Source organism: Diospyros lotus, chromosome 2 (assembly GCF_014633365.1).
Source record: "Diospyros lotus cultivar Yz01 chromosome 2, ASM1463336v1, whole genome shotgun sequence".
NCBI lineage: Eukaryota > Viridiplantae > Streptophyta > Magnoliopsida > Ericales > Ebenaceae > Diospyros > Diospyros lotus.
In genome coordinates this window covers 37,663,007-37,683,597 of record NC_068339.1, presented here as the reverse complement: position 1 = coordinate 37,683,597, position 20,591 = coordinate 37,663,007, and the positions used below count along the sequence as shown (strand labels likewise).

Below are 20,591 nucleotides of genomic sequence, written 5' to 3'. Positions count from 1 at the left end.
CCTTTTGTATACTTACGTTTTGAGATTGTATCCCAAAAATAATGTTACTTGCACATTCAGATTAATACTTCATTAATTAATTATTAATATATTTCTTACTTAAATAATTTAATAAAAATATATTAATAATTTATTTGAACAATAAATATAAATACTTAAATAAATTACTAATAGACCCCTCCTCTCCTCACTTGAATGATTAATTAATATAGCATCAAGGTGAATATCAATTGAATGAAGCACCGTCCTTTTTCCGCCCTTTTTGCAAACTTTGATGGGTGGGGTCTGTGATTTTCTTGACTCTAATGCGCTCCACTTGATTTTGCTTCTCCGAGATTGTTAAAAGGTTGTTGCTGTGAACTTAATCCCAGCTTTTCTTATTTTTATTCTTTCTTTTGCGGCAATAATTACTACATTGTAAAACTTGCACTACAGCTACAACGGCACACATTCACACTCACACTCCCCAATTTGTGCTTTTCTTCGTTTTCGGTGGGCAGGGCATGTGGGTTTCTTCATATCTCGGCCACTGATTCAGCATTTCAGATTTCTGGGTTCTCAAAACCTCTTCCCTTCTACTCCAATTCTTGTAACTTGTACTGGTTTCTGAGAGATTTGGGATCTGGGTTGTTTTCAGATTTCGGTTGAGATTGAGAGTGAATACTTTTTGGGACTTGTAGAGGGTTGCTATGGCAGGAGGAGGTCCACCGAAGCCGGAAGAGCCGGCGCCACACCCACCAAAGGATCATCTTCCCGATGTTGCCTATTGCATTACTAGTCCTCCACCATGGCGTCAGTCTCTTAGCACCCTATTTTCTTTCTTTCTTTATTTTTCCTGAAGATTCTGTGAGTTTAAATGCTAGATACTTGCGGGTTCTGATTCTCTGAATCTGGTTGATTCGTTTTCTTTCAAGTCTGTCTTTCTTTTTTGCTAATTTTTGGCATATATTCTGCGTAGATTCTCGTTGAATATAGCTTGATGAGCTTTTCGTTTTCCGCATTGGTGCCTTTTCTCGCTTTCCTCTTAGGCTTGTACTGTATGGACTGTAATTATTTAATACAAATGAATAGATGAATAAATATGAGCAATGAAAATAGGAAGAAAAAAACCATTGGTTTGCAGCTAAGAAGTTGGGGTACATGTTTTTACCGCTCAATTTGGAATTTGTTTCTGTGTGTTGCGTTTCTAATTCTGCCTCCGTTTGATTTTCCTTGCAACTCGAGGTTCGTAGTTGAGTCAATACGAAGTACTTTATTTGTTTATTAGAGTCCCCTTTTATGCTGTATAAGTCCTAATCTCCTGTCTCAAATATCATTAGAAAAGATGTCCCCAGCACACGAGTCTCCCTGCTTTGCGAGAGTCGGGGAGAGGATCGTTTTTGTATCCTGTCTTTCCCTTATCCCTTTCCCCCTTCTGGCAAAGAGGCTTTTACTAAGACTTGAACCCATAACCTTTTAGTCATGAAGGAGCAGCTTTACCATAACGACTAGGGCTTGCCCTCCTCAAACACCATTGAAATGTGAAAATTTATTTGCACAGTAAAATTCCTTTTTGAGTTTTTGGTTCTAAACAAGTTCCATATTTTTCAACGAGTCGTCTTCTGCTCCTTAATTTGATATGTAAAATTGCTATTACATTTTCTCATATCGCTCTTTTTAAGTAATTAATAAAAAAAAATTTCTCTTGAAGTACTGTGATTATATGTTTAATTCTATTCTCATAAAAGTTACTACTACTGCACAAATATGAAAGCAAGAATAAGCACTACTTGGATTAACCCTTAGGTTTAACAACTAGGCATAGAATAATTTTTGACTGTCAACCAATTCGTAAAAGAAAACCATGCCACAAAATGTTGTTGTAGAGTTTATTTAAATTTAGACATTTATATATCATTATGCCAAAAAAAGGCTTTTAGAGGGAAATTTTTAACAATATTGAATGTCACTAATACTAAGTGATATCTAAATCTTCTACCATTTTCATTTCTCAATCTAGTTTGGTTTGTCTAAAGAGCTAAGTTTAAACCTCAACAATATTAATACATAATTGTTAAGAAGGCAAAAATGTAGATGATTCATCCCTGGTGGAATTCTGAACTTCCCTGCAATGTTTTTTGGAAGTAAACTTGGTCCTGTTAAGAAAATTTTGTGGGACTTAGTTATCCCTGAGAAAGGAAATCAGGACTTGTCATCCATTCTCTTTTTCTGTCTCTGCTTTCTCTTTCTATCATGGGTTACTTCAATTCAACCTAGTAAAATTTAAAGTCCTTTCATATTGATTAGAAAGTCCTCGTTGAATTGAAGGATACTTTGCCAATCTGAAGGATACTTTGAATTGAAGTTCAATGCTTGCATGTATGTTCTTAACTCGTTATTTGATCAAACAGTCTAGAGCATTTTTGGTACATCTGATAAAATTTTTGGTACATTTCTGATGCAGCTGAGGCTATCCTTCTTGGCTTTCAACATTATCTGGTGATGCTTGGCACAACAGTTCTCATTCCCACTGCTCTTGTTCCTCAAATGGGGGGAAGGAATGTAGGGTGACAATGCAAATATACATTTTGATTGTTTCTTTCCTCTTTCCCTTTTTCCTTTTTGTTTTTAAATTTTTTTATCACAACGACCAGATGTTTGATAATCCAACTGTACCCTTGTTTATCATTGTTCTAGGAGGAGAAAGCAAGGGTCATTCAGACACTGCTCTTTGTTGCTGGATTGAACACATTACTGCAGACACTATTTGGAACTAGATTGCCTGCTGTGATTGGAGGGTCATATACGTTTGTTGCAGCCACAATTTCAATTATCCTTTCTGGTCGATTCAATGACCCAGACCCCATAGAGGTTTGTGAGCCACATGCTATGCTATTCTATTGAGATGGATGGAACATGAATGTAGTCCCAAGATGTAATGGTTATTGAACATAGCACCATATAATTAGTGTTAGCTCATGTTGAATTCTTGTGAAGTTCTTTAGGCACATCTGCATTTCTATAACCTTTTCTCCAGTTAAGGATAGAACATTTGTGTCTCAATATTTTTCCATCTTTGTCTAATCAACACCATAGCCATGTTTGGAACTAGGATTTTTGAATGGAAATGACAATGAAAAGAAAAATGAAATCACTTATTAACATGCAGTTTTACATCCAAATAAGCATATTTATTTGTTTCCCTTTGTTTTCATGACAGCAACATATCAAGCCTTAATCCCACTAAGTGGGTTTGGCTGCATGAATTCTACCTTGCCCATCATCTCTATTTTTCTAGTCATATCTTCTTTGAGATCCTTATAACTCATATTATAGCTAAGAGTTTCCCACCGAGTTTTTTTTTTTTTTCCTTCACCTCTACTTCTTTTTCTAAAGACTTATTCCATCCACTCTCCTCACGTGAGCCTCTATTGGTCTTCTTCTTCCATGACTGAACATTATTATTCACTAGGAGCTACTTTGACGTTACTACAAAATACAAATAACCCCACTTGTTATATATTTATTATGGTAGCATATCCATTGTAACCTTATCTTTCGTAAAGTTGTATTTTGAACATCCCGGTGCTTTATTGCTCAACATTTTGTACCACACAACAAAGTTGGTTTTATAGTTTTCCTTCAACCTTTCTTTTTTTTTTTAGCTGTGACAGAATTTTACTATTGCCTCAGATGACGGACACACTTCCTTTTTCTTTTTTAAATTCTTTTCCTTTCATTCCACAAATATTAGTTTTGCGGCCAATAGTTGGAGACGAACTGCCTTGCCCAGTACTAAGTACAAATGTTTTCTTTTCTTTTATTTCATTTTTTATTAATGATGGGCACCCACAATTGCTACCTTTTGTGTTCCCATTTTCTGTGGAAAAAATAACATTTCTTTTTATTATACATCCTTTTGGTATCACATCTAAAAAAAAAGAGAAGAAATTGCACATTTAGATGCTAGATTAATCTTGTTTGTTTTTGGTTCTAACAATGTGATTGGTACCTCCTCAGAGATTCAAAAGAACAATGCGTGCAATCCAGGGTGCACTCATTGTTGCTTCTACTCTTCAGATTGTCCTAGGCTTCAGTGGCCTTTGGCGTAATGTTACAAGGTTAGTTCCTAATCTGTAGAAATGCATGATATTATATATCATGCTTTGCCAAGTTATACTGTAAATTTTTTTTAACAGAAACTACAGTAACACATTGTCTTGGACTTTTTTTTTTTTTTTGACCCTAGGAGTATTTGAGTTAATGAGTTAGAATATGAAGGGAAGTTCTAATGATATTGTTAGGACTCGGGGCATAATTGTAATAAAGGCTCGGGTAGTAAAATAACTAATGGGCAGGGAGATGTATTTGGAGGGAAGGTACTGTTAGTTACTTTGAGATGTATTTGGAGCTATGCCTAATAAGTAGGCTGTTGTAGAAGAAGTAAAGGGTTTTTTTGGATTGAATAACAAACTCTCCCACCCTCGTTGCTCTCTCTCTCTCTCCCTCTCCTTCTCTTCTTATCTTTCTGTTCTAGATGGAAATTCCTTTCGGAATTTCAGCCATTATCAAACCCTAAGTCAAGGGCTTGACAATTTGGTATCAAAGCGGTAGGTCCTTGGCGGCCTTTCGGTGAGGGAATTTTGGGTGGAAGATCGACGTGCGGCATGGCGGAAGGCACTCGTCTCAAACAAATGGAGGGGCGTATGGAGGCCTTTGAGACGAGCGTGACACGCGTGCAGGAGGATGCAACGACCAACAGGGAGGATGTCACGGCCATTCGGGATAGCATCAAAGAGTTGGAACGAGGCTAAGAAAGGATAGATTTTTCCGGCCAAAAGATCGATAGTATGTTCAGTATGCTGTCGGCGTTGCCACAATTCAAATTGGCTGGAGAATTTCCTCCAAGATTGGGAATCGAGTCAATCTTGGAGAGGGATGGGATCTTGCCTAGGCCGGAAGGAATTAGAATATCGGACGAGTGAGGAGTTTATGAACGCGAATTGCAGGGTAGGAGCATGGGGTTGGCAACCCACAACCACACGACTGTACCAAGATTGGATATTCCGATATTCGAAAGGGAGAAGTTGAGGTGGTGGGTTTGCCTCTGTGAACGGTTCTTTGAATTATACTGCGTAGGGGAGGATCAGAAGGTGGTGATGGCGGCGGCATACCTCAACGATGTTGCCGATGCCTAGTATCAGAATTGGAGGCAGTTAGAAAGGCCACGGGTGTCGTTGGGAACTTTTTCGGAGGAATTGTGAGGCTGGTTCAGAGAAAAAAATATGACCGACATGGTAGAAGAATTCAATAAGCTGCGGCAACAAGGGTCGATAGAGGAGTACTTAAGGAGGTTCGAGGAGTTAAAGGTGATCGGAATAGCCCATCCCAGCTTGTCGAAGGCCTATTTCGTTTCAAGTTTTATCAGTGGCCTAAAGGATGACTTGCGATCAGTGGTGAAAATGTTAGCGCCGATGACAGTTAAACAAGCGACGAAGAAGGCCTGCTTGCAATAATTGACCTGGGAAGCAGTGTTCAAGAAGAGCAAGTCGTGGAATCACTCAAGGGCATAGCAGGGAAGGGGTATAAGCTTTCTTTCGGGGGAACATTCTAAGTTGGCAATGGGAGTGGTTGGCCAAGGAGAACCCAAGACTGGTATTAACTCGGGAAGTAATAAGAATTCAACAATGGATCAGAAGCGACAACTGGGTTTATGCTTCAAGTGCGGCGAAAAATACAGCCCTGGACATCAGTGCCGAAGATTGATGCTGAAGATGGAAGGGTCAGGCAAGGACGACGAGGTAGAGGAGGAGCTGTTGGAAGAAGTCATGGAGGAGGAAGGTATAGGAGAAGAAGATCACGGGGATGAAGGCGACCAGATCTCCTTTCATGCCTTAAAAGGTGGCTCCACTTGAAGGATTATCCAGGTGAAAGGCCAGGTGGGAAAGAGAGACTAGCGGTGTTAATTGACATTGACAACACTCATAGCTTCCTAAATAAAGCTACTGCTGTAGGCCTAAACTGTAAGATGATAGAGACGGTCCCTCTATCAGTCACCGTAGCAAATGGTAATAAAATGTATAGTCACTACAAGTGTTGTAATTTTACTTGGGTCGTGCAAGAAGTGGAGTTTGTGGTCGATCTTAGGGTGCTGGAGTTAAGGGGATGTGACATAGTCTTGGGGGTCGATTGGATGAAAACTGTTAGCCCGTTAACATTTGACTTTAATAAGTTGGAGGTGATAGTGGAGGTTTAGGGAAGAAAAGCTGACTTTGGTAGGGAATTTGGAACAAGGAGATTGCAAGCTAATTTCAAGAAGGAGATTACAGAAATTGATGCACAAGGATAGTGGGCAAATCACCCATCTGTACTCTCTAAGAGGTGTGTAGGTGGAGGATCAAGCAGCCAATGTGGAGGCCGAGTTGAACTTACTGCTGAATGAGGTAACCACTTGTGACAACTTGCACTTATTATTGACTGAATATAAGGACTTATTCCTGGAACCTACATCCCTACCACCCCAAAGACCTTTTGACCATTCCATACACATTAAACCCAATGCTGAACCTGTAAATGTCCGATCCTATCATTATGCACTAGTGTAGAAGACCGAAATTGAGAACCAAGTCAAAGATATGTTGGCACATTCTCTAATTCAACCCAGCCATAGTCCCTACGCTTCACTAGTGCTCCTTGTTAAAAAAAAGGATGGCACTTGGCGTTTTTATGTGGACTATAGACAGTTAAATTCCATTATCATTAAAAACAAATTTCCCATCCCCATCATTGAGGATTTGCTTGATGAACTCAATGGTGCAACCATTTTTTCGAAATTAGACCTTCGAGCTGGGTATCATCAAATCAGGATGCACCTATTAGACATACCTAAGACAACATTCCGCACACATCAAGGCCTTTATGAATTCACTGTTATGCTTTTCGGCCTCACTAACGCCCCAACCACATTCCAATCCTTAATGAACCACATATTCAGCCCTTATTTGCGAAAATTTATACTTGTTTTCTTTGACGACATACTTGTCTACAACCCAAATTTGGACCAATACCTAGCCCACCTGTGAACAACCTTTGAAGTCTTTAGGTTTAATCAATGATATATCAAGTTGTCTAAGTGTATATTTGCCAAGAAAGAGGTGGAATACCTAGGCTATATTATTTTCGAACATGGAGTCAGCATTGACCCGAAGAAGATAGAAGCAATGGTGAGCTGGCCAAGGCCTGCAACTGTTAAGGAATTGAGGGGGTTTCTAGGACTGACTGGATATTACAGAAAATTTGTCCAACATTATGGGATAATTAGTCGGCCTTTAACGGAGTTGTTACGTAAAGATAATTTCCATTGGAATCCTAGAGCGGAGGCAGCTTTTGGAGCTCTTAAAAAGGCCATGACTCAATCTCCAGTGTTGGCATTACCAGATTTCTCGAAGACCTTTGTGGTGGAAACTGATGCATGCGATAGTGGAGTGGGGGCGGTGCTAATGCAAGAAGGGCGGCCATTGGCTTACATTAGTCAAGGGCTGGCTCTTAAGCTTTTGGGGTTGAGTGTATATGATGAGTTAATTGCAGTGTTGGTGGTAGTGGATAGGTTGCAGCACTACTTGGAAAGCAATCCTTTTATAATTCGCATTGACCATGAGAGTCTACAGTTCTTACTCTAGCAAAGACTGCACACCCATTTGCAAAGGAAAGGGGTCTCGAAGCTCCTAGGATTGGACTATACAATTCAGTATAGGAAAGGGAAGGAGAATGTGGTGGTGGATGCCCTATCAGGAAGAGATGAAAAGGGGTCTTGTAAGGCTGTCATAGCTGTAACTCCAGAGTGGATTAAAGAGGTTGTGGACAACTACGTCAATACAGCCTGGTTGCAAGAGTTACTGCCCTAATTGGTTGTCCATCCCCATAATCAGAATGTCTATACACTAACCAATGGAGTAATTCGCTACAAGGGCAAAATTGTGATTGGAAAGGATGAGTAGCTAAAATCAAGAACCATGCAAGCCATGCATGATTTGGCAATAGGTGGGCATTTGGGGGTGCGGGCAACTTATCATCGAATTAGGGGTTTTTTCTATTGGCCAAGGCTGAAAAGGGCGGTGGTAAGGTATGTATTGTAGTGTGAAATTTGCTAGCGTTGTAAACATGAAACAGTGGCCGTGTTGGGGTTGTTACAGCCACTTCCCATACCGAAGCAAGTGTGGGAAGATATTTCGATGGATTTCATCGAAGGGTTACCTAAATCTGAGGGTAAAGATACAATTTTGGTGATTGTCGATAAGTTGACTAAATTTGCCTATTTCATCAGCCTCACACACCCTTTTTCAGCTTCAGAGGTGGCTAGGGTGTTCTTGGATTTAGTAGGGGAGTTCCATGGAATTCCTAAGAGGGTGGTGTCAGATAGGGATAAAATATTTACAAGTTCCTTTTGACAGGAACTGTTCAAGAGTATGGGAGTGGGGCTGCACCTCTTAACTGCCTATCACCACCTAGAGACAGATGGGCAAACTGAACGCGTGAATCAATGTTTGGAAGGTTATCTTCGATGCATGTGTTTTGCGAGGCCTAGGAGCTGGCATAAGTGGTTGTCTCTAGCCCAGTGGTGGTATAATTCGACCTATCACACAGCTATTAAGTGCTCTCCTTTTGAAGCTTTATTTGGGTATTGTCCACCCCTACTGCCAACTAATACGAGGACCTCAGCTACTTTGGCTGATACGGAGCACTACTTTTAGGAACGGAAAGAGGTTTTGGTTGAATTAAAGAGGGAGCTCTTGACAGCTCGAAATCGTATGGAACAGTCTGCTAACAAAAGGAGAAGTGCATGAACTTTTGCAGTGGGAGATCAAGTGTTCCTTAAGGTGAAGCGATTTTTACAGCCTGCTTTCACCAAGAGTTGTGTGTCTAAGTTTGGCCCAAAGTATTTTGGACCCTATATTATATTGGCTAAGGTCGGTGAGGTGGCATATAGGCTGCAATTACCCACGGAAATTAAGATCCACCCCGTATTCCATGTGTCATTATTGAAGGAAGCAGTCAGCCCTCATGTGCCAGTCAGTTCCTCGATACCTAATTTGGAGGGCGAACCTGAAGTGGAAGTCAGTCTGCTGTTACCAACTATCGAAGAGGATGAAGTGGCAGTTGAACCCCAGGCTGTTGTGGATAGAAGGGTGATATATCAGGGTACAACCCCTATGGCGCAAGTATTGATTTGGTGGTCTCACTTGCCTTCATACTAGCCTACTTGGGAGTACTTACCAGACGTATTGAAGCAATTTCCCCATGTTATCAATCTTCTTTGACATTCTTGGGGACAAGAATTATATCATGGGGGGGGGGGGGGGAATTTTTTAGGACCCGGGGCATAATTGTAATAACGGCTCAGGTAGTTAAATAACTAATGGGCAGGGAGATGTATTTGGAGGGAAGACACTGTTACTGTGGGAGCTATGCCTAATAAGTAGGCTGTTGTAGAAGAAGTAAAGGGTTTTTTGGATTGAATAACAAACTCTCCCGCCCTCTTTGCTCTCTCTCTCTCTCTCCCCTCTTTGCTCTCTCTCTCTCTCTCCTTCTCTTCTTATCTTTCTGTTCTAGAAGGAACCTCCTTTCGGAATTTTAGCCATTGTCAAACCCTAAGTCAAGGGCTTGACAGATATCTCTCCAGTTTGGTCTGGTTTTGTTAGTATAATTTGATTTTCTGAATCAATCTGATTTAAGCAGCATAAATTTGTTGTGTTGTGCATGGCTCCTCTTGTTTGTGTGTATGCAATCTAGTCATTGCTGCTATCTGGCAGCAGGAATTTAAAGACTCCATGCTCATTTGTTGAGGTTTCCTAAATCCATTTATCTCCCTTTCAGGTTCTTGAGTCCACTCTCAGCTGTTCCATTGGTTGCTCTGACTGGTTTTGGGCTCTATGAGTTTGGTTTTCCTGGGGTTTGTATACTTTGCTTGCAGTTGGGCGATTGTGGATTTCATTTTTGTTTTACTTTCTGTTAGGGGGAGGGAGGGGGGATGTGGGAGACATCCTTTTATGTTTTTTCTGATTTATCATTGTGTCCTATTGGATGTGACTGTTAGTTTGTTTTCTAGGTTGCTAAGTGCATTGAAATTGGACTGCCACAGCTTATCCTTTTAGTTATTTTCTCACAGGTAATGTTCTTTAGTGTATTAAGAAAAGTTTATTCTTTTTACTTATAGTTAACCACTTTGCTTTCTTCCATTTTAAAGTTCCAAAAATCCTGAAAACCTTCAGCTGTATTTATTAATTTTGTTTTGCGTGCAGTATCTGACCCATGTCATGCACCGAGGAAAATTTATCTTTGAACGGTTTGCTGTAATATTCACGGTGGTGATTGTGTGGATTTATGCTCACCTACTCACTGTTGGTGGAGCCTATGATGGTAAAGCGCCAAAAACACAGATAAGCTGTCGTACTGATCGGGCTGGACTTATTAGTGGTGCTCCTTGGTAAATACAATTCCCTTTTATTAGCTGGTAACCTTAGCATCCTTTATTAATCCGCGCAAGAATGATGTTCAAATTCCATAATTAAAGAATTGCTAAATTCTCGAACTTTGTCAATTCAGTCAATGAGGTCACCATAAGAAACTTGTGCTAGTTCATCATGCAGTGTTGTTTTTGAATACATGGAAGTGGCTTAAGTGGTTCATCATGAATATAGACAATATATAGAATTTATCTGCATTGAAGATGTTTTATGTAGATTTTACCCTTTTCTTTATGTAGTGCTAGCCTTGATAGCTATGTTTACTAAGCTTGAGTATGTTATGATGCACAAACTGGATAGCTATGTTTACTGATTTTCTTGGTCATAGTCCAAATGAAAGAAACTGGTTTCTTGCATTCTAATTCTGTTAAATGAAACTTTTCTTTACTATGCACTTATTTCTTTGATGGTTGTGAATGCTTCCATCCTGTGTTTGGTTGAGTTAAGCATTGTTCTGTGGTGCTAATGATGATGAATGGTAATGTGTTTTGACCAAATGCTTGGTTCAAGTAATAAATTAGTGCATGAAATATGGCTTGGTGTTATGGGTAACATGTGCAAGAACATACTTTAATTTTGTGGTGGTGTTTGCATTTGCAGGATAAGAATTCCATACCCCTTTCAATGGGGAGCTCCTTCTTTTGATGCTGGTGAAGCGTTTGCAATGATGGTTACCTCATTTGTTGCTCTTGTAGAGGTTTGTTCTTCTCTTGATGTAACAGAGGAAATGACTGGAATGCATTGTCACAGTTGTTCTCTTGGTTGTTATTGGCTTATCTGCAATTTCAGACCAATATACTGTGCAGCCTATTTATGTCCTGTAGATACAGACATCCCATTTTTCTACTATTAATTTTCTGCACTGGTTGATGCTGCATAAATGAGTTGTTTAGTCAACTCCACTAGGTTGTATTCGAAGGCTAGAAAACATTGCAAATGTTGATACTTGTTATAAGCAGGCCTACATACATATACTGATTCAGTTGTTCTTTCATCTTTATTTTAAGTCATGTCTCTTTATCTGAAATTAAGATTTTATCTTTTGGGTTTTCTTTTTTATGTATCCCTCATAAATAGCTATTTTTTATGTTTCTAATGATATAAACAGTCCACTGGCGCCTTTATTGCTGTATCAAGATATTCAAGTGCAACTCCTTTTCCGCCTTCTGTTCTCAGCCGAGGTGTTGGTTGGCAGGTAAATAAACAATGGTTCAGTTCTTTTGTTTTTCAGTAGTACAACTGCACTCAAGAATACGAGTTTTTCTTGGTCAACCTGCTTGTTCTGTGTCTGCATGATGAGACTCATGGGAGAACCCTTTCATAAACTTCTGACATCTCATGGTGCTAGAAGACAATCCCTTATGGTCCCCCATACTGAGTTTGACTCTTAAGGGCCCTGCTGATCACCTGGAAATGTTAGAGATGTGACCTCATGACTCAATGAATAGTTATTCGGCATTTATATCACAAGTTCACATCATTGCGACAAATGATGTGAACTTGTGATATAAATGCCAAATAACTAGCTGGAGGCATTAAGAGCGCACCCGGTCTCTGTTATCAAATCTCCTTTTTTATCATTTCAATCTCTTTTGTCACACTTTCCACTGTACCATTCCTCATTTATCTTTTATCTTCTTTTGGAGAGTTACTAGATTTTTCATCCTCATCTGTTCTCTGGTTGTTTATCTTCCTTGGATATGGTTATTAGATTGAATCATGGGTGTTGCAATCAGACAACATATATACTTATTTGTTGCCATTTTTCTCTTTGTCGCATGTTCTAATTTCTATTAAAAAGTTGTCTAGAATTTTTCCCTTTTGCATTTCTGTTATGCTGTTCTATGTTTCTTAGCAATGGACTTGATAAACTGTATTCCTTGGGGAATTATTCATCCTTGAAATTTCACGTGTTGGAACCCTTGCTAAGATGGTCTCTCTATGACCGTCTTTCTTCATGTTGCTGTCTAAAACAACATATGCAAATTTGTTAAAACTTGTGTCAGAGAACACTGAGTTCGCCTTTGCTCCGAACTAACTGTTCATATGTTGTTCCAGGGAATAGGCATTTTGCTGTCTGGTTTGTTTGGAACTGTCAATGGATCCTCTGTCTCAGTGTAAGACTCTTAACAATGAAAATTTTCGTGCTTTATTTCCTTCCGACTTGTGTTAATTGAGACATAACTTATGCGTCATTTTTCTTGGTTCAACTGCAGTGAGAATGCTGGGCTTCTAGGTTTGACTCGTGTTGGCAGTAGACGGGTTGTGCAAATATCTGCCGGCTTCATGATTTTCTTTTCCATTCTTGGTAAGTTGTTTGTCCAATGTTGTTGTGGCTCTGCTTTCAACAAAATCAATGCTTCTTCACCCCAGAGAGAGGGGGAGGGAGAGCCTAGCCTCATCACTTATGGACCGAATCTACTTGCTCAGGAAAATTTGGAGCCGTCTTTGCCTCAATTCCAGCACCAATTTTTGGTGCTCTATACTGCCTTTTCTTTGGTTATGTGGGTAAGTATTTATAATGCAATCATTTACCTAGCCGATATCCTCAAAACCTAATCTATTCTAGTTAACCATACATTTGGTTCGATTGCCTGCGCAGGGGCGGTAGGTTTAAGTTTCCTTCAGTTCTGCAATCTCAACAGCTTCCGGACAAAATTCATACTGGGCTTCTCCATCTTTCTGGGGCTCTCCATACCCCAGTACTTCAACGAATACACAGCTATCAACGGCTATGGCCCGGTTCACTCCAGTGGAAGATGGGTATGCAGTCTAAAACACATTTCAAGTTTATTTTTTTATTTTTTCTTCTCCCCCTCCCAGAACTCTTGACAGATAAACTGACGACCATCTTCTTTCTCTCCTCGGGCAGTTCAACGACATGATCAACGTTCCCTTCTCGTCAGAGGCGTTCGTCGCAGGACTGCTGGCATACTTCCTGGACAACACACTGCACAGGAGAGATCTTGTAGTAAGGAAGGACAGAGGGAAGCACTGGTGGGACAAATTCAGGTCCTACAAGACTGATACAAGGAGTGAGGAGTTCTATTCCCTGCCTTTCAATCTCAACAAATACTTCCCATCTGTGTAGCTGTTTGTTGTGCTGTGGGTCTTTTGCTTTGCTTCCCAATGCGTTCTATCTTACATATATATATATATGCTAGAATTGTGTTATTTACATCATATGTTCATGCTCTATGCCCCCCAGTACATTCTTGTTTGTTTATTTTGAAGTGTTGTAAATCAGTGGATGATGCGGATTTTGAAGTGGCAATGGAAGTGTTTGCTGCCATCATGTTCAGTTTAGGAAATAAAAATATATAATAATTTTGTTTTTCTTAATTTTTGAAATGTAGTTTCTCATGAGAATGGTAATTGATTTTTATTGAAAGTAGCTAGAGTTGGAAAATGGGTGGCTGGCCCGCCTCCTGCTTGGCCAACCCATTTCATGGGCGGGGCCAAACAATAGAAAATGGGGACTCAATATGGCACTATGGCCCTTAATTAAAGGGCTAAGGTAGGTCGGGCTGAGTCATGGGAGTGCATAATTAAATGCAAGAATTTATTATTGGAAGGTTTCGGTGGGTCGGGCTGTGGGTCACAAAGCACTGGCCCGACCCAGCCTGTTTGCTACAGTACCAAGCCTGGCTAGGGCGTTGGTTGGGTGGGCCCATGGATGGCTCAACCCATTTGCTATAGATGTTTTGTTAAAGTTATAAACATTTAGTTGGTTTTTTTCCTTTAATGATATTCTTATTTATAAAAAAAATTAAAATAAGTAAAAGAAAATATTAAAGCATCAAAATTATAAATAAAGTTGCCCATAACTTATGATGTATGGCATTTTGTCACACATTCAAATAAGGATTACAAATATAATTTATGAATGTAAATTTGATTTAACCCTTAATCCTACCTGCTTAAACATAATTTAATCAATAATTTAACTTTTATATTTTGGGTTTTTTTTTTTTTACTAAACTTATTGGTGTGGAACCATCAGGTGAAGTGATTTTTAACCTCTTGTATTTTAAATTTTTGTGTGTGATAATTTAAATTTTTTATTATTACGATTAAATCATGAATTCGGCCTATTTCTAGCTCGACAATTGAAAAATCCACATCATTGAACTTATAAGGCCTGAACATTGACAGGATTTGTAATATTAATCCACATCATTGAACTTATAAGGCCTGAACATTGACAGGATTTGTAATATTGATACGATTTCTTAGATCAAGCATTTTCTTTAATACTCTAATAATGATTATTGAAAAATAGACCGTTAGAATTTATTCGAGAGTCACCTGAAAAGTCTTGATGTTTAAGTTAAAAAGTGATAATAATATTAGAATTGAGAATAAAAATAATTAATATAAATTTAAAATACAGAAATTATAATCAAGCTGGCTAATAGTTAAATGACACTTATATGAACTCAAAAATAAGAAATGAGAGTGTAACATCCAAGCGAATGTTAAAAACTTGGAAAAAGGTGTTTGGCCAATTAGTTTGAACAATTATTTTTGGAGAAAATAATTTGTAAAAATTTAACTTTTTAAAAATAACACAAAAAATTTGTTGATCTTGCTATGTTATACGAAAATAAAAATTACATTAAACAAAGGAAGGTTGTAGTAATTTCTAATGAGTTAAAGGGCAAAAAATAAAAATAAAAATAATAAAAACATTAAATACAACATAAGATATAATGACTTTACGAGTCATGACTTGAAAAATGAAGCTCGTGATGTATGGATCCTAATGTTGGAAGTTTGTGATGTATGGATCCTAATGTTGGTGTGGGACTTAAAATTGTTAAAATTAAGATTTTAAATAAGATCGAATGAGAGTTCATAATATCATATCGTAAATTTGGATCGTAAAATCGTAAGGTTTTAGAGACAATTAAACATATTCTTTAATCTATGTAAATATAAGTTTATAATGACATAATTTTATAAATAAATAAATTAATAATGCCTAATAATATGATTATTGCAATCTTATTCCTTACTATGAATGAATATATGTTACCTATTTCAAAATAATTTTATCTATCAATTTCAAAAATAATAAATAATATGAAAATTTTAAATATTAAGTCCATATACCATCATTCATCCATTCAGGTTGAAATTTTTTTTATATTAGTTTATATAATATAAATTTTTATAAATGATATGAGTCTTAACCTAATATAAATAAAAATAACACACGTTGGTAAATAGATCATCTGGCCCCAATCTTGGCCCTCTCTCTCGGCTCAATCTTAGCATTCTCTCTCGGCCCATCTCTGGGCCCAATCTCAGCCCATCTCTTGGTCCTACGCCAGCCTACTGCAATATCATTACAACTCCCACTGGGTATTTGTGCGCTGCCTCATATCCCATCCTCATTAATGATAGATTCCATCCACATTAATTAAGGTTTCATCGCCACCATACTACCACCTAGGAACCTCAACCGGCGCTGGATAGTCAGGCACATCACCTGCAGACGCACAACGCATGCAAGCAAGAGAACATCTCATTCTCTTATATCAGTTAACTCTTTTCAGAGCAAATGTATGTTTTACCATCTGACCTATTGATACACTGTCATTTTCTTACTCTTATTCACTCGAGCGTCGGAGTGCTTGCAGGTGCCAGCCGCCCCCCAGACAGACCCCTCATCGAAGCCCGTGCCTTACCGTTGCGACCCCGCCTCCGATCGCCCCCTTTTGGTCAGGAAGGAATAATAAACTTTTATATTATAATCAATAATTATAATAAAATCTCTAACAAATATTCAATTCTTTAAGGAAACTAACAATAATTCACTTTTAAATAAAGGAAACCAACAATAATCAAATTAATGAAGGCATGCAAGAAGAAATTGATGAAGATATGGCGGGCCGGAATAATTGAATCAGACCAAGAAATTGCAAAAGAAGAAACCGATGAAACTGTATACCCCTTTACGCTAAATCAATGGCAGCACTGAGCAATCGTAGTTGTGAATTGATTCGTATTGCAAGGAAACAAATACACTGAGTAGGTGAGCATGAAAACCTCAATTCATGTTTATGAATCGATGGTGGCTTAGCCAATAGTTTGTGTTTGTGAATCGACAACGACACCAAGCAATCAAAGTTGTGAATCGACAACAACTTTTAGCACCAAGCAACCATGCGACAAAGGGAAATGACAGAAGACTGCGACGAAGGTGCTTGAGAGAGATAAGGGTTCGCAGAGGCAAATGACATCCCTCAAATTAGAATTAATACTATGCTGGCAAGAGACGAAAAAAATTACTCTTTAACCTTTTTGTGCATAAAAGCTAAAATTAGTAAAATCATTTTCCAACTCGGGATTCTATCGATTTTACCAAGTTGAATCAAGATTCACTCGAATTCTACCACAATTTAGATTTTATATGGGCATTGAGTCGTAAGGTTCCTGACATGTGAAATTGTAAAATCATAGGAGTTGAATCAGGATTTTGATAACAATGTGGGACTTACCATGAGATCCGTAATTGTAACACAATATTTAAAGCGAAAGGTTGATGGTAATATATGATTGTAACAAATTGAAAGTTTGGTTTTAGAATTTTTTAAAAAATAAAAATTTGATACATATTTAAAAACATGATAAAAGTTTCATATCTTTTTGATAATTAATCCTCCGCAAATCAACTTAAAGCTTAACTCACCTTAAACAAACGGAGAATTTACTCAATTAGTTTATTCTTAAAAATTCTTCAAAATCAATCTAATGAACTACAACTCTTAAAATCCCATCCTCAACCTCCACCACACTACAACTCCCTTTCTCTCTTCCTCCCAGAGCAACCCCTTAAACTCCTCACCTTCCATAGCCTAAAGTGATCTGGGTATTCTGTTAAGGTGGATGATTTGGGTAAGGAGCCACTCTTTCTTGATATTATGAGCAATTGAGTGATATATGTTATATATGTGGCATAGTAGACCATATAGTTAACGAATGTGAATTTGATTTCTCTAAACCTTACTTGCTTAATAAACATACCATACGAGCAAATTACATTCAAAATCCCTCATCTTGATGGTATAACACCAATAGTACTACTCAACCACCACCTACAACTTTCACCATATTTGCTAATACCTCTGTTGCTAGTCTATCCACCACCATTACCCCTAAATCCCTCACCACATCTCTCACTACCTAGAGTTTGCTCCAAAATCACCCTATAAACCCATAACTCCCTTGTTAATCCATCTCCAAATACCCAACCCAACAAAGATAAAACTAAGATTCAAATTGATCATATCAAAGTTTCTTTATATGCCCATTAGCATATTGAGCAAAAAGTTATCTCCACATCTTTCTCTTGTAATACCAAATCCCTCACAGAGTCTCTAGAAACTAAGCTCATCGAGCACCCTCATCCCATAGTATAAATGAAATCAATAGAAGAGATTCATGATACAAAAAGTTCTACCCTCAGTTATCCCATCACTGAGCTAATTATTTAGATTTTTTAGGCTCAAATTGTTACCAATTATCCCCTAAGTATGTAAGCAATAAGCCAAGCATCAAGCCTAGTTCTCCCTCTCCCCCTTACTAGTTGTGGGGTGCCCTAGGAAAATCCCAAAACCTCAATAAATCATAGAAGTATCTTGATAAGCCCGGATGACCTTGAAGAGTCTCCCGGGACTAGAGTCCCTCGGAACCTATAGAAAGTCTCTAGGACGGTCAAGCTTCAACATTGCATAGCCTAAAGACTTGCCTAGAGTCTCCAAGGGCCCAAGTCACCCGATAGGTTCGAAGAGTTTTTGGACCCACTCGAAGAATACTCACCAGGGCACTTTCTCCCCGATGATACCTCTATGCTCTCCGACCTCACTCGCTGCATCTTTTTTGGAGAGTCAATAGACTCTCATACCACGTGCTGTGGACCCCCACCATTTAATGTCTATAAATACCCGCCTATTCCATGACAAATAGATTTTTTTGGGACCTTTCACCACTTATTCTCTATCTCTCTCTCTCTCTGAGAAAATAATCTCGAAAACTTAGACTCTGGACCATACACAACCATCAGGAGCCTACTCTCCCAAAGACCCATATTGGATACACCACACATACATACTTCTGCATACATCTACATTCCATTTCTAGACATCAATGTCTAACTTAAGCATCGAAGGGCCAATGTAGGGAAGATCCCTGCATGCCTTCTAATTGTCTCTGTGTTGCGGACCTTGAAGGGAATCACTAATACGACGGTATAGGTAAAAATAAATTTTTTACCACGTATCAGATACACGCAGCAGAATATAATATACATGCCATACATAGCTTGGGTATTTAAGTAGCATGCATATTCAACAATAGAATACATAAATAAATGCATACCTGCTGTCCGATGTAAGTTTAGGGTACAAAAACTATTTTTGTACTGAGACCGTGTTCACCTCACGTTGTGGTTGTCTTAGTTTGTCCACACTTAGTATGCAGTAAAGTACCATTCTGAACACCGCTTCCTGTGCTAGGCACAGAGGATCTGAGTATCATTGGTACCCGTGTCTCAAAATTATATATGTAACAATTACACGTATAATTTCTATGATATTTTCAAAAAAAAGTATAAAGAATAAGAAGAAGAAGAAGAAGAGAACTATGTTGGAAGAGAGGAGAGAGATAAGGCAGAGGCCCTGACTGTCTTTTTATCAAATATCTTCCCTTCTTTAATTTTCTCTTCTTCAAATTCAATTGAATTTGGATTTTGCCGCCACTCCCACCTCAATTTTGCATGCAATAATTCAATATACTATGCACTATGCATGATTACTATACACTATGCACTATTTGTAATCCGTCGCCTGTAATTTCACCATGCAATATTACAATGCACGATGCATTTCAACTGTGCACTATGCAATATTGGCCGGGGGGCAAGGGTCAACTTTTGATCAATCATTTTCAGAGATATATTGGGCACATGATATTAATACCAAATGCAATATTATATGGTGTGTGACTTTCAAGCTTCACTAACTGCTAGCAATCAAATAACACCAAAACCCTTTTTAGTATTGGTCAACCCCTAGACCTATCACCGAAACTTCTCCAAATCCCAATGACGTTCCGTAAGTTCCTGAATTGCACCTAGCAGCGGTCTAGGTGCAATTCAAGATAGTATAGGTGGCAGTGAAGTCTCACTTCAAGTAAACCTATTATAATTGACGATTACCATGTGCTATAATTCATCCATCACCTAATGTCCTCACTAAGAGAGAGCTATGGAGTGACAAACTCACAAACTCAATAACTATGTGTCAGACCTCATTAATATGACTAGATGACACCTCAAGAAACACCTTTCCTGACTTTTAATATGCCTTGACTAGGGATTGTCCCGTCACATCAATAGTAGATCACATGGGACGTTCACCCCATCAAATACTGACAGGGGAGACAAATTCTATTCTCAACACTTGTCTCCATATACCAACAATACGGAACCACATAGATGAATGTTCTCACCTCCCAATTGGATGGTTCGGCTCATTAGCAAATCCTACACACCAATACACAAAACAATCATGTCAGTTCAAGTCTAAACATTAACACACCATCGCAATCTGATGGCTTGACCATTATCCACCAGACAATGTGGTTAGTTATCAGCGTCACATTCGGCTGATTTTTTTACAATGACCAATGACATCTCATGTCATATGGTGCATGACCTACCATCATCTTATCAATATCCCCATATTGAACGAGATATTAACCCCTGTGCTAGTCTATACTCGATTAATCAAAGTCCCCATCCAAAGAATCTAAGGATTAGGAATAGTTTAAGATATTTTGTTACCAAATAATCCTGTCATGCAGTCTTAACACCTTGAGAATAAGATTCTTACATAGAAGATCTAGAGACTTATTCATATAATTGATTGGAGAAAATATGAATGAAGAAAATATTATTTTTTTATTTATTTATACAAAAATACAATTAATGCATTAAAACGAGTCCATTAGATGTCATCCAAATCTAGCATCAGGGCACTCAACACTAACAATCTCCCACTTGCACTAATGCTAATTTACATC

General features: G+C 38.4%; 1 protein-coding gene across 2 annotated transcripts; it reads left to right on the top strand.

Moving 5' to 3' along the window:
* The first annotated feature begins 260 nt into the window (after window positions 1–260).
* LOC127795762 (nucleobase-ascorbate transporter 6-like) lies at window positions 261–13,853 on the top strand. Of its 2 annotated transcripts, XM_052327635.1 has the most exons (15): window positions 261–346; window positions 638–792; window positions 2,444–2,541; window positions 2,677–2,850; window positions 4,000–4,100; window positions 9,853–9,928; window positions 10,085–10,144; window positions 10,278–10,462; window positions 11,103–11,199; window positions 11,611–11,697; window positions 12,561–12,619; window positions 12,719–12,810; window positions 12,933–13,010; window positions 13,105–13,265; window positions 13,375–13,853. In XM_052327635.1, exons 2-15 carry the CDS (start codon window positions 690–692, stop codon window positions 13,591–13,593), a joined length of 1,590 nt encoding a protein of 529 aa, XP_052183595.1. In that variant the 5' UTR covers window positions 261–346; window positions 638–689; the 3' UTR covers window positions 13,594–13,853. The 2 variants fall into 2 exon arrangements, with proteins under 2 accessions (XP_052183595.1, XP_052183594.1); XM_052327634.1 differs by lacking the exon at window positions 261–346 and having other exon boundaries at window positions 400–792.
* Window positions 13,854–20,591: the final 6,738 nt, after the last annotated feature.